Consider the following 12,352-nt stretch of genomic DNA (forward strand, 5'->3'; position numbering starts at 1 on the left):
GCGTTGCCGAAAAAGCTTAAACCTCGGTAGACAGGGTTTGTTTAACGCGCTGATCGATTATCGTTTATACGCAGGTAGGGGAAGCTGTTTCATGTAACAACTGGTATGTATTTTGCTTAACCAATATATCTAAGTGTATAATCTATGTGTATATGTGTAGTATGTCTGAAGATAAGTATATGCCAATGTTGTTATATCCAGAGGGCAACAAAAGATTTCAATATAGTCATCATCATCAAACATTAGCAGGAACTTTTTGTAAGGGCATAGAAGCCATTCAAAAGAATCAAGAAATATATCAAGTAAATCCGCTCATGATACGCGCATCTCAGCATCTTGGAACTCATGTTCCTCATCGTTCTCCTCATCATATTCCTCGTCATCTTCCTCGGCTTCTTCATCCGTGCTACTATTTTCCCTGACATGGCGCGAGGGCGAAAGTTCGTCCTTGGAGGTATCATTGAGGATCCCTGGCTGCTTTCTCCGCTCGAAATCCTGTGCGTGGGCATTTGCAAGCATCGTACCCACGCGAGACAGCGTCCGTGTTAGCTCCGGTGGAGTTGACATCTTGCGTTGTCGAATCGAACAAGGCCGATTCTCGAGGTCGACTCCGGTCGCAGTCTGGGAATCCTCCAGCAAATTCCCTTGCTGTAAGGGATCGTGTTGCTCCTCTAATCGCTCAAGTGAGGCCCTGGATGGGGATGGGATTTCATACGGAAGTGGAACATCTCGTGAGGCGCGGAACCGGGCAACGTTTGTACAGTGCTCGTTCTCGACACGGAAAATAGACCACATTCCTCGTCGGCATACTTCGGAGAATGAGAGGATGAAGCTAAGGATGGCCGAGTGTTGATAATCATGGGGGAAGATGGCGTAGAATATCCAATTGAAACGGAGGATAGGGTCGATGGCCATTGCTAAGTAGTATACCCAGCGACGACGGAAGGCTAGCGAATCCCGAAGGAAAGGGTGTTTGGAGTACGGATTTCCCAGACTCCAGTCCATGGCAAGGTCCCAGATAGAGGTGTAGATAGCGTTAATACAGGCACAGGTTATGAAGATGGCTCGAAGTTGATCCACTTCGTGAATTCGGTAAAGACTGAGGGTCATGTAGTAGAGGATTGAGAAGGAGTATTTTCCAAGGTTTACAATGTGGGGGAAAACGTTTTTAGTATCTAAATAACGTCGGATGCATTGGAAGGAGCGCCAGATAGATGGAACTGTCGAAAGGAAGCCCATCACTCGTGAGTGTGATGAATTGCACCTCGGTGCATTATCCCATCCTTTGTTGTATAGACAGAAAAATAATGAAATGTTCTTTGGTGTCTGTTAGCTTTTTCCACGTATGCGATTTAATTCAAGACTACTTACACTCATGGCATATGTCTGGGAGCAGTACATATCGCCCAGGAAAAAGTCTCGAAACTCGACAGGGTAGAAACCCGCGAGTAAAAGCCGCCACTGTGTATTATTAGCATAACTAAACAGGGACGGAACGGGCTACATCGGCCCCCTAAACTACTCACATTTGAATAGGCCCACCATCGTCTAGTTCGATGGTAGAACAAACGAATTGGGATAAGCAATATAATTAGGGTGATGCCTATTAAAAGAATAGGCCAGTATATGTACGCGCTATTCACCCAGCGGAAGTTCAGTAATAAAGTGATTCCAAGTAATAGGGAAAAGAAACAAGGTAACTATATCGCGGGTTAGCTGGCAGATTGACGATGAAAACAAATGTATGAGATTATTATACATTACCTCCGACAGCTCTCGCCAATCCAGAGCATGGCGAGTATCGAATTCAAAAACGAAGGCATAGTTGATTTTAGATGCGCCCCAAATTTTGCAATCCAGACAAAAAAGAAGAAAGTGGAAGACGGCAAGGAAATACCCACCGTATATCTGAATTTGAAAATTAGCAAATTCCCAAATGGAAACGGGAGCAACGATGTAACAAACCTGGAGCAAGTTCGCGGTGTACAGGCGAATTTCGGGATCCCCATAGTGCAGCCGGCGAACGGCATGTGTCAGGCCGTGAACACCAAAGACAACACCACCAGCAAGCATTAAGCCATTTCGAAAGGCGTTCGAAGAATAATCATAAGTTCTTGATGTTTTGCCACGAAGCTTGCGAACAGCCACTTTACGATTCCCTCTTTCGAAATAGCGTGTGTAAAGGTCCTCAACGGACACCATGTGATTCTCCACGACCTCACTTTGGACGAACCAGGCCTTGTTCACCTTCTCTGAAACGTAGCGACCGGTTGGGCGTGTGCTGGTAACTTTGTCGTACTTTTTATTCATTTTGCGAAACGCTTTTCGATTTAGGTCAGCATAGGCCTTAAGGAGTTCCAGACCACGATAGAACTCTATCAAAGCAATTTTCAGCTTCCTTTTGGCAGACCGATATGAAACATCATATAAATCTTCATGGCGGACAAAATCTCGCTGCTCATCAGGGTGGGAACTCATTGGTACTGGACCAGAGGGAGTTGCAAGTTGTTCCATTGCTTTCGAAGTCTTTCTCGACCGTGCTTTATTTAGTTTATCTCCCAGAGGAGTCTTCCATTTCATTACGGAAGCAGCAGTGTCAGACTTGGAAGCAACGAGCCGGGCTTTAACCTCGAGATTCCGCTTGTTGGTCCTAGTTTCCGCGACTCTAGTATCTCTCATCAGATGCAGCTGTGACCTTAACGCTACAAGCCGGTCACTGGCCTCCTTCTCTTTCATATGATAAAACGATTCGATCTTTCCCAACTCCTTATCCAAAAAGGCAAAAAATTCCGATTCTTTATGTTTGAGAGCCATGGAAGCATCAACAGGACCACGCATCATTGTATGGTCGTTGTGAGTCCTAGAAGCAAACACATTTTTTAAGCGAGCTTTTTGGCTATTTAGCACTCGGCTAGGAACTGAATGACCCCTTAGCCGGCCTGCATTGTTAGCTCCTCGGGGGTTGGTGGAGGTAGAGTTTTCACTGTGAGTGTTTGTCAATTCCACTGTTCCATTATTATCAGCAGCATCCCCGGCAGCCTTTATGGGTTGTATAGCATCCACCCCGGACGACCACGGCATACTCCGAACTGAAGTTCCTGGACGGGAATGAGGGTCCTCTAGGTCCAAGGCAGGGCCCGGAAGTTCCAGAGAAGGAGGAATTGAGGGCGACACCTGCTGCGGGGTTGATGTTACAATGCTGCCGTAACTGCCAGGCTGCTCATTGAACCGGGACCCGGGAGACTTCAGAGGGCGTCTTTCTGGAACGACAACCGATAGCGTATCCCCATACTTTCCACGGCTGGGATCGCGTAGAGCAGGCTCAGGCCGTTCCAGGAAGGCAGGGGATTTCTGTCCCCGAGCCAAGGGGGGCACTTGATGCGAGAGGGAGTGCGATCGAGGGAAATCGAAATTGGGGCGATCTTCATGTTGGAAGATCTGGCTGAGCCGTCTACGGTGGGCAAAAGGAGATTGCTGTTCAGCATGACGAAGAGCTCGAGAAATTGCCTTGACCTTCTTTTTGCCAGCCTATATAGTAGGAAGCAAACGGTTGTGTTAGGAGCAATAAGAAAAGTGGAAGTAGTTACGCTCTGGGTATATGTATGTACTGTACATTTGCATACCTTATAATCTAAGTATTTCGCCCTCCACTCGGGTACTAAATCCTCTTCGAGCTCCCTATAATGAGCAATTGGTTAGTTATAACTAGATAACTGAAGCTATGGAAAACAAAAGGTTTTTTCTGAATACCATCACAATTAGGTGTCATGCATTCAACTTACTTCGCGAACTTCATGATACTACTATGTACAGATACAGGAACATTTAAACGACGACAATGGCATTATTGTTCATTTGTCAAATGAGGACGATCAATTGAGAGGAGGGGGGGAAAAGGGGGGGGGGGGGGGGGAACGGCGAGACAAAACGAGAGACAGACTAGGAAACCTGATTTTAAATATGCAATTGTAGAGCATGATGAAGGGTCTTTCTGGAGAGGATTAAAAGCTGATCCCGCCTTGAGTTGTTTGATGCAGGAAAAAAGAAGAATAACTAGAATAATCCAATCCAGGCCTGGAAAATCGAAGGTTTTCACGTGGGTGGGGGGGGGATGGGGGTCAGCCGCCGGGCACGCTCTACCTACCCGTATTACCGCTAACAGTTAGCGGAGTGAGCCCGGAATGGGGCCTGGTCCTGCCTGGAAGCCCGGGAAAATTAGGGAGCAAGCCTGGGCAAGCGTCCTTCTGGGCAGGCAATGTTGCAGAGTGACAGAAGTGACAGATTGCAGTGTGTATTTAGCGGCTTTAGCGGCTTTAGCCACGTTTGCCCACGCGGGTTTGATTTAGGCCATCCAGGGCTGGAAACAGTTGGAAACAGCAAAAGATCTTCATCGCTCGCCAAAACATCTCGCAGCAGCCAGTAGGGCTCGCCTTCCAAGCGATGTCAATCATTGTCAGCTCAATTGCCAAGCCGTGTCAAGCGCAAAGACCTCCCCAGTGTCACTATCCAAGCACCACAGCCAGCCCCGGAACTCGGAAAATTTACGGAGTTCTTACTATGCGTAAGGCCTCAGGCCAATCGGGTTGCTGGCTTGTGGCAACGCTGCCTGTGCGCCTACTACTAATGTTTCACCTTTGACAGCATTTGATAATTAACGTTAACTACAACAGTTCTTAACTACTCACCAGTATGGTATGATAGTTAGCAGCCCATATGGTATGTCAGTCGAAACATAATAAATACTAGCAGATCTAATCCATCCGTATTGTTTGTTGGGTTCAATTCTTCTTTCTGGACCAACCAGAATTGAGCATTGAGCATAATGATAGATGAGCTCATATTTTTACGTACCGTTATTGGCAGGTTATTTAATGCTACTGCTTTCGAGTGGCTTGCAGATTTCCTTCTGCTCCAAATCCTCTGGATGAGCTCGCACCTGATGAGAGCCCAGTCACCGCCCCTTGCATCTGCCCTCTTCAATTGGGCGCGAAATTTCCCCATCCTGAAGTTCTCCCCAGCATTTTTTCCAGCATGGCGGGGGTGTCCGATGGACCGCCACCCCTGTCACATCTCTAGGCCTGATGACTGGGTTGTAGCAACGTGGAGAATTCCGGCAACACTGTTTGAAATACATTATTCGCTCTCTTCTGGTCTGTACCACAAAGGAGACAGGACGAAAAGCTCCTCCTGGGGGGTTGTGTGTTCCAAAGGCCACGAGGCAGTTCTGTCCCACCACCCCCAGCCGGAGCCTGGCCTCAATCCAACCAAGTTCGAAACCATTGCAGCCCAGTTTTCCAATCCCCCTACCGGTTCCTCGTGGATTGGTGGTGCCTTGTTTTTTATCCCTTCCACTTCCGCCGGCTTCAAGCCTTGTAGTCGGTAGAGTCATATGCCAGGGTTTTTAAGCTTTGTTGAGACTGATGAAGATATTGTGACGTAATAAATAAAGATCTTTAACTAATGATGCGGGAGTTCCACCGGTTTGTTGACCCGTTAAAATGGTTTCTGAAGAATATGCCACAACTCTAACAATGCCGATTCACAAGATATCGGATTGGCCGTTGTCATCCTTGAGGAAACCCCCATTGGAATTGGCGAATTTTCTTTTCTTTTTGTTCTTCTCACAATGGTTCAGATTTGGCATCACAGAGGTCGTGAACATCGATCAACTATTCCGGACGCCCCGTCTCAAGACACCTGCAGTGCCCTCGTACTCCTTCGCAAATGATGTAGTCATGTGTTTTTGCCGACCATCAAGCTTCATAGCTTCATTAATCCCATCCCTTAAATCTCATGGCCGAGTTGGTGGTGGTGGTGGTGGTGACATTAGCGTTTGCACTCTGCTAGGGAGGATAAAATTTGCGTTTGCGCTGAAGCAATTGCCTGCGCTCTCGAGTGCGAGGATTCAGATTTTGCTAGTGTCGATAATCTAGTATCCATGTATTGAGCATCTTCAATCACTGCGACTGGGATCCTTGAAGCTGCCAATAATAATAATAGGATAGCAAGAGAATGTGAAATTCCTATAACTTATGCCAAGTCCCTGTAATGTTAGCTATGTATCCCCCGCCGGAATATATATTCGCCGTTATCTCTGTCGAGTCATATATTTCCCCCACGCCTCCGGGTTCGGACTTCTTGATATTGTCAATACATTGGTACGAATATTGATAGCCCAATCGCGCTATAACATGTCAACTCCGTCAAAAAAGCGATGCGGTAAGGCCATTTCTCTGGTCACTTTGTATGTGAAAGTACGAGGGCGTTGCTAATACCTCCCCAGGTGTCCTAGGAGCAACCGGCGCAGTGGGAACGCGCTTCATCCTCCTACTCGAGCAAAGCCCCTTACTCGAACTGGTAGCGGTAGGTGCTTCGGAGAGGTCAGCGGGTAAGAAATATCGCGATGCCGTGCGCTGGAAACAAGCGTCGCCGATGCCTGCCAGCGTTGCAGACCTGACCGTCCGCCGCTGTGCCCCCTCTGAATTCTCAGACTGTGATATCATTTTCTCCGGCCTGGATCCTGTTGCTGCTGGTGATATTGAGATGGCATTTCTCAAGGCAAACTTTGCTGTCTTTTCCAATGCGAAGAATTATCGACTGGATCCTATAGTACCCCTGGTGGTGCCCTTGGTGAACGCGGGGCACATCGATGTGATTCCGGCGCAAAGGAAGCATTATGGACTTGACAAGGGACTGATCGTTTGTAACTCAAATTGTGCGGTCGTGGGACTGGTAATTCCGGCCAAGGCACTTATTCAAAAGTTTGGCCCTATTGAGTCAGTGAGCATGGTGACCATGCAGGCTGTGTCAGGAGCAGGCTATCCTGGCGTCAGCAGTAAGTACCATACATATATCGTCACAGTGGTGGGCAGAATGACCCCTTTCGTCAATTGTCTTACTGAATTTTGTGTCAGGCATGGACATCTTCGATAACATCGTACCCTTCATCCCTGGCGAGGAGGGCAAGATCGCCACCGAATCACGCAAGATTCTAGGCAATTTGAACCCAGACCTCGCTGGGTTCAGCGACCAACAACCCCTCCAAGTTTCCGTTGCGTGCAACCGCGTCCCAGTGCTCGACGGCCATACCGTCTGTGCATCCTTGCGCTTCGTAAATCGCCCTGCACCCACCGCGAGCCAGGTCCGCGATGCGTTGAGAGAGTACAAATCAGAGGTTCAACTGCTAGGGTGCCCTTCCGCGCCAAGGCAGGCTATTCATGTTCTAGATGATGTGGACAGGCCGCAGCCCCGCCTCGATAGAGACACCGAAGCGGGCTATGCTTGCAGCGTAGGGAGGATTAGGGAAGATGATAGTGGGGTTTTTGACATTCAGTTCGTTGCTCTCAGTCATAATACAGTTCTAGGTGCATCAGGCAGTAGTATCTTGAACGTGAGTTTTAATAAAATCCCTTCTAGTTCCTTTAATGTCTTGGTCCAAATATATATATATAAATGCTAACACCAACCTTTCACTGAATGTAGGCGGAGAGCGCGATTCTGAAAGGATATATATAACTTCGTCCGCCCCCTGGGTAGGTTGCTACACCGCGAACGACCTATTCGTTCGTGGCACATGCTCTACGCCTGATCCCCTTATGCGCTGAGCGACTTTGGTCGCCAACCTCCGTACCACTGTGGACCCTCGAATTTCATGAGAGATCATGGTGTAAAATATCTTCTTATCCTAGACGTCACATACATGTGAAAAAAAATCTAAGCAAAAAGAATTTAATATAAAAGACCAACGCAGTGTGCTGGGAGTTCAGTGGCTTTTTAATCTCGGAGCAACTTTATGTTATGTTGATATTCCTCGAGAATTGAAAGCATGCCAGATGAAAATTGTGAGGTCGATTTTTTTTTTTTTTTTTTTTTTTTTTTTTCCCTCCCTAGAACGGTTTTAGACAGGCATTCGTTTCTTCCGATATTATTATTATGTATTATATTTATTAAGGCTGGATTGAAACAAGATGAATTTCTTTTCCGTATATCATACCTGTGAATCTGTCCATAGCGTGTGCGTATCACATCATATATCTCCCTAGTATGGAAGCAGACAGCTCACTCGATACGTGACTGGTTCTCGTTTTCATTCATGGCATGGGCGTCTACTGTGCGGCATCACACTGACATTCCTTGGTACATTAGCCAGGAATGCAATATATGTATAGGTTTTAATTGGTCTCGGAAAGCGGATAACAGTTCACTCGAGCTAACGATGGTTCGATGCGTAGGGGCTGAAATCAAGCAGATATTGACCATGATGTGTTTATTCAGTAGAAGGAAAATAGGAAGAGGATGAAAGACCGCGGGAGATAATCACGAATTCAGATCGTTTTCGCTTTGTTCACTCCTAAATACAAAAAATATTCAACCCCCCCCCCCCTCCCCTTCCGGCTCCGGTTTAAAAGAACGGAAAAACAGCCCTCACAGAACACCAAACGCAAAACATAGGAAATGACACGAAAAGGAACGAACTAAAGTGAAGAGAATACATCAAATGGAAGAGGGAGTGATCCAAAATTTAGCCCAAAGGTTGATCATGTTTCGCCGCCCCCAGCTACAGCTCCAGCAGTGCCAGACAATCCTGCCCCATCTCCCGAAAGCCCATCCAACAAGCCCGTTCCCGCCCCAGTGCCAGACCTTCGACTGCCCGCCCCGTAAACCATCTCCATCAACTTTGCCTTCTGTCTCTCCCTCACCCCCTTCAAATACTCATAAGCACCTTCAAGCCCTTTAATCTGGCCTTCAACCACCAACTCCACCGAACCCTGCGCACTACTTCCAACCCCTCTGCCCATGTACTCTCTATCCCCGCCACTACCACTTCCACCGCTGGCCCCTAACAGCCCAAAACCGACCGAATCATTCCTCCTAACCAGCGGGCTAACCAGCTTCCTCCGCAACGTCTCCAAATTCACCTTGAGGGTCAGCAGCTTCCCGCGATGGTCCATCAGAAGATGCTTATTGGCGACAGTCCGCTGCCGCACCGACGACAGCAGCTGGCGGTTCTTTTCATACTTGCGCAGCGCAGCGGCGTTGGGGCCCAGCACACGCGTCCACAGCGATGAGAGCATCTCACCCTCCGCACGTTCCTGCGCGTCCGACTCGCGCACAACCGTCCGCTGGAGGTTCAGGAACTGGCGGTCTATGGACTCGAAAAGGGCGAAGAGGGCGGACGAATGCGTCAGTTCGCTGTTTATAGACTCCTCGAGCACGGCGAGGAATTCGGTGAAGGTGTGAGTGAGGGTGCGGTGGGTGCGCTGCGAGCGGGTTGTGCCGAAGATTGTTGTGATGAGAGAGCCCAGGCGGGTAGGAGAAGGGAGGGGCGATTTGCTGCCGTCTGGGGATGTAGTTACAGCGGTTTCGAGCGCGCCGAGACGCGAAAGGAGGGAGTGAAAGTTGTCGAAGAAGATAGATGGAAGGGAGTGCGCGGGTTGCGAAGAGAGGGCTTCCAGTTCACGTTTTGCCCAGTCCATGACAATCAGGATGGAGTCGATGTCAGCATCGACATTGGCGAAGAAGCGGGTTAGTTCTAGAGAGAGGGTCTTGAGGGACTCGGAGAGCTCGTCTAGCTGCCGCACGATGACTGGGGCGCTTGTCATATTTGTGCCACGCACAGATTCGCCCAAATCCCAGACGGCGACTCCGGTTTCTTGCAATGCGCCGATTTGTTGGACGCCATTTTCGGAGTAGTATATCAATGGCTCGAAGGAGCGCGCGAGGCCGGAAAGTTTGACCAGATCAGGGACGGGCAGGGGGATAGGAGGGAGGAAAAGAGCACGGATAATTACGAAGGAAATAATGCCTATTAGGAAGGATAAAACGGTGTTTGTGCGGCTTTTGGTCACGGAATCAATTTTTTGGCTGACATAGTTGAAGAATGCATCGAAGGGCTCCCGGTGCTGAACTTCCGCACGCACGGCGAAACGGATATCTATATACTAAGTTAGCACAAGAAAGGGTTACAACCGGACAAAAAAAAATAAAAAAAATAGGTAGATGGCGTCAATATTAGCCAAAGATTCTAATCAAGGAAAAATTGAAAATGTATTACAATTTGTAAAAGAATCCGACGTAAGTTCCTGGGGTGATAGATCGAATTGATCACTGGTATTATTAGGATTACTCTCATTCTTTCCCTGGGCTTTCCCTTCGAGCTTTATCGAAGGCGCAGGGCTAGGCGACCTGCCCTTCTGCGGTGACTCAGCGCCCACGGGTAAGGGTATATTTGCAGGTATCGTCAGGTCAGCGGGGTCATCTTCTCCAGTGACCAAAGGTTTCTCAAGGGCGTCTTCATATTGCGGACTAACTTCTCTTGACCGCAGAGGGCTGCAATCATATGTCGGTTTTAAATCCGGCTTGTCACGTAGATACGGTTGGTGCCGATACCAAGCGCTGCCAGGTGTTGGGGGAAAGTGTTGCTGTTGCAAGAGGTATCTCCGTTGCTGGTACACCGGGGGTGACCAGGGATCGTCAATGCTAGAGTCTATATCTGTGTCTGGGTCACGGTCATTGGTATCTTCAGATTGGAATCCCGAGTGTTGAGATGGGAGATCGAGGAGGGGTGAAGGGCGGGAAGAGTCCTCGAAGTCCTCAAGCGAGGCGGTTAGCGAAGGGTGTTCATCAAAGACGTTGTCCAGTTCCTCAAGACGGACGGGCGCCATCATGGACATTTGGGCTCCTTTTGAGCACTCAGAAAGAGTTTCCTCCCCAGGTTGCGACGCAGAATATTCCGACACGAAGGGCTGAGAAAAGGTGTGTGTATAGTGAGTTCGATTGCGCTCGAGCGGAGATTGGCAGACGGTTGACTCCAACAACGGCATGCGCCAATTATCGAACCATTATGCGACCGGCAAACGAAGTCAAAAAGATAACGCTGGGCGCCGAGTGGAGGCTGGGCTGGATAGGTAGGTATGTCAATCAAGCCTTGAATCGAGAAGGAGAGAGAAGGACAGGAAACAGTCACTCAATCCGCGATCTCGACCAGCTCTGTCCGCATTTATTTGCCTGTTCGATAGTTCATCGGCGTCAGTGTTCCTGAGTTAACTACACCACACCGCGAAAACCAAACACGCTATGTTATCGGTTAACTAACTTAGTAGCTAGGCGGCAGTCACAGTTTCGCGTGGACGCGGCTTGAGGGCGTGTTGAATAATAATAATCAAGGAGATCAGGCAGCCAGTGCGATTCTTCTCCAGATGTCTGTCTAGGCACTCGCAGTTCATGTGCAAGAGTTGTTGGAGGGTTGCGATGATACACGATGCCGCGGAGGGGGGGGGGGGGGGTTGGAGGAGAAGAGAAACGGCGCCTGGTTCGAACGAAAGAATACACTAGTAAGTAACTAAGTTAAGCAAGTCGGGACAAGCACACAAAGCACACCCACGGCCCAACTAGCAGGATTCCCTTGGGCCTTTGGATGGGATGATATGATGGCACAGCAGCGGGCATCAGCAGGTCTGCGAAAGCTGCTGTGACTGGTGCATCTATCTGGCTAAAGTGCGTGGAACTGTGGACTTGTAAGTTAGTTAGTTATTAGTTTAACTTAGTTATCCGTGGCCAGTAAAATACGCCCAGCCCGTCTTCTTCTTCTCTCTTCTGCTTGCTTGCTGTTGCTGCTGTTGTTGCTGCCAATAATAGCTTTGGGTTTTGCTGCTGCAGTTGAAACGACTTTGATTCAGAGGCTCCGTCGATAAAGGATTGAGAAAGAAAGAAAGCTGTGAATTCAGATTCTAATTAATAATGTCGCTCCTCGCTGAACGAACAAAATACAGTGTTGATTTTGGATGCATTTTGCATTTGCGACGGACTTAAGTTAAATAACCAACCAACCTTGGAATTGGAATTGGAACTCTGAGCCACCACCGCCCGCCCGCAGCCAGCCCTTAACCCGGCCACAACTCGCTCTCCACATAAATAACCACATAAGCCAATCTGATGAGAGTGTGGGCTGGCTCACATAACCGCGTACCTTTAACTACTCCGTTAGTTATATCCAACATCGCAGAAAATCCGGGGGGGCTGGCCCAATCACCGAGTGGCACATCATATCATGGCTTGCGGATCATTCGAAACTGTGCGGATCCTCGAACCCATCGCAAAAAAAAAAAAAAAAAAAAAAAAAAAAAAAAAAAAAGCATAGAGTAAAAGCCGATATGGGGTTGTGATCGGTTTCCTGTGAAGAAGATTATTCGCGGGAGCTATCTAGCCCTTCCCCTGCAGCGAAGTATCTCCAACGGTACAAGATATAAGAGGCGAGGAGGAAGTACTGTACTGTACTCCGTTAGAGAGGGATGTCTCATAAACAAACACCCCTGCGCAGTATAGTTATATAGTAGTTATATAGCCCGGTAGG

At 48.4% G+C, this 12,352-nt stretch overlaps 3 protein-coding genes across 4 annotated transcripts; 1 reads left to right on the plus strand and 2 right to left on the minus strand.

Moving 5' to 3' along the window:
- Positions 1 to 52: 52 nt before the first annotated feature.
- BDBG_03954 (signal transduction protein Syg1) lies at positions 53 to 4,453 on the minus strand. The gene is made up of 7 exons (XM_031721476.1): positions 3,783 to 4,453; positions 3,624 to 3,678; positions 1,966 to 3,528; positions 1,765 to 1,908; positions 1,527 to 1,700; positions 1,372 to 1,461; positions 53 to 1,317 (listed from the first exon to the last, which is right to left on the minus strand). Exons 1-7 carry the CDS (start codon positions 3,794 to 3,796, stop codon positions 313 to 315), a joined length of 3,045 nt encoding a protein of 1,014 aa, XP_031578041.1. The 5' UTR covers positions 3,797 to 4,453; the 3' UTR covers positions 53 to 312.
- BDBG_16922 lies at positions 4,441 to 7,869 on the plus strand (the record flags this gene model as incomplete). 2 transcript variants are annotated; one of them, XM_002625851.2, is made up of 7 exons in its annotated part: positions 4,441 to 4,608; positions 4,671 to 4,716; positions 4,830 to 5,375; positions 6,175 to 6,219; positions 6,284 to 6,835; positions 6,915 to 7,390; positions 7,483 to 7,869. In XM_002625851.2, 7 exons carry the CDS (start codon positions 4,441 to 4,443, stop codon positions 7,513 to 7,515), a joined length of 1,866 nt encoding a protein of 621 aa, XP_002625897.2. In that variant the 3' UTR covers positions 7,516 to 7,869. The 2 variants fall into 2 exon arrangements, with proteins under 2 accessions (XP_002625897.2, XP_031578042.1); XM_031724774.1 differs by having other exon boundaries at positions 6,284 to 7,390.
- Positions 7,870 to 8,099: 230 nt separating this feature from the next.
- BDBG_03957 (uncharacterized protein) lies at positions 8,100 to 12,023 on the minus strand. Its single transcript, XM_002625852.2, has 3 exons — positions 11,096 to 12,023; positions 10,055 to 11,007; positions 8,100 to 9,934 (listed from the first exon to the last, which is right to left on the minus strand). Exons 2-3 carry the CDS (start codon positions 10,821 to 10,823, stop codon positions 8,538 to 8,540), a joined length of 2,166 nt encoding a protein of 721 aa, XP_002625898.2. The 5' UTR covers positions 10,824 to 11,007; positions 11,096 to 12,023; the 3' UTR covers positions 8,100 to 8,537.
- Between the last annotated feature and the right edge of the window lie 329 nt (positions 12,024 to 12,352).

This window comes from Blastomyces gilchristii (assembly GCF_000003855.2).
Source record: "Blastomyces gilchristii SLH14081 genomic scaffold supercont1.6, whole genome shotgun sequence".
Lineage (NCBI taxonomy): Eukaryota > Fungi > Ascomycota > Eurotiomycetes > Onygenales > Ajellomycetaceae > Blastomyces > Blastomyces gilchristii.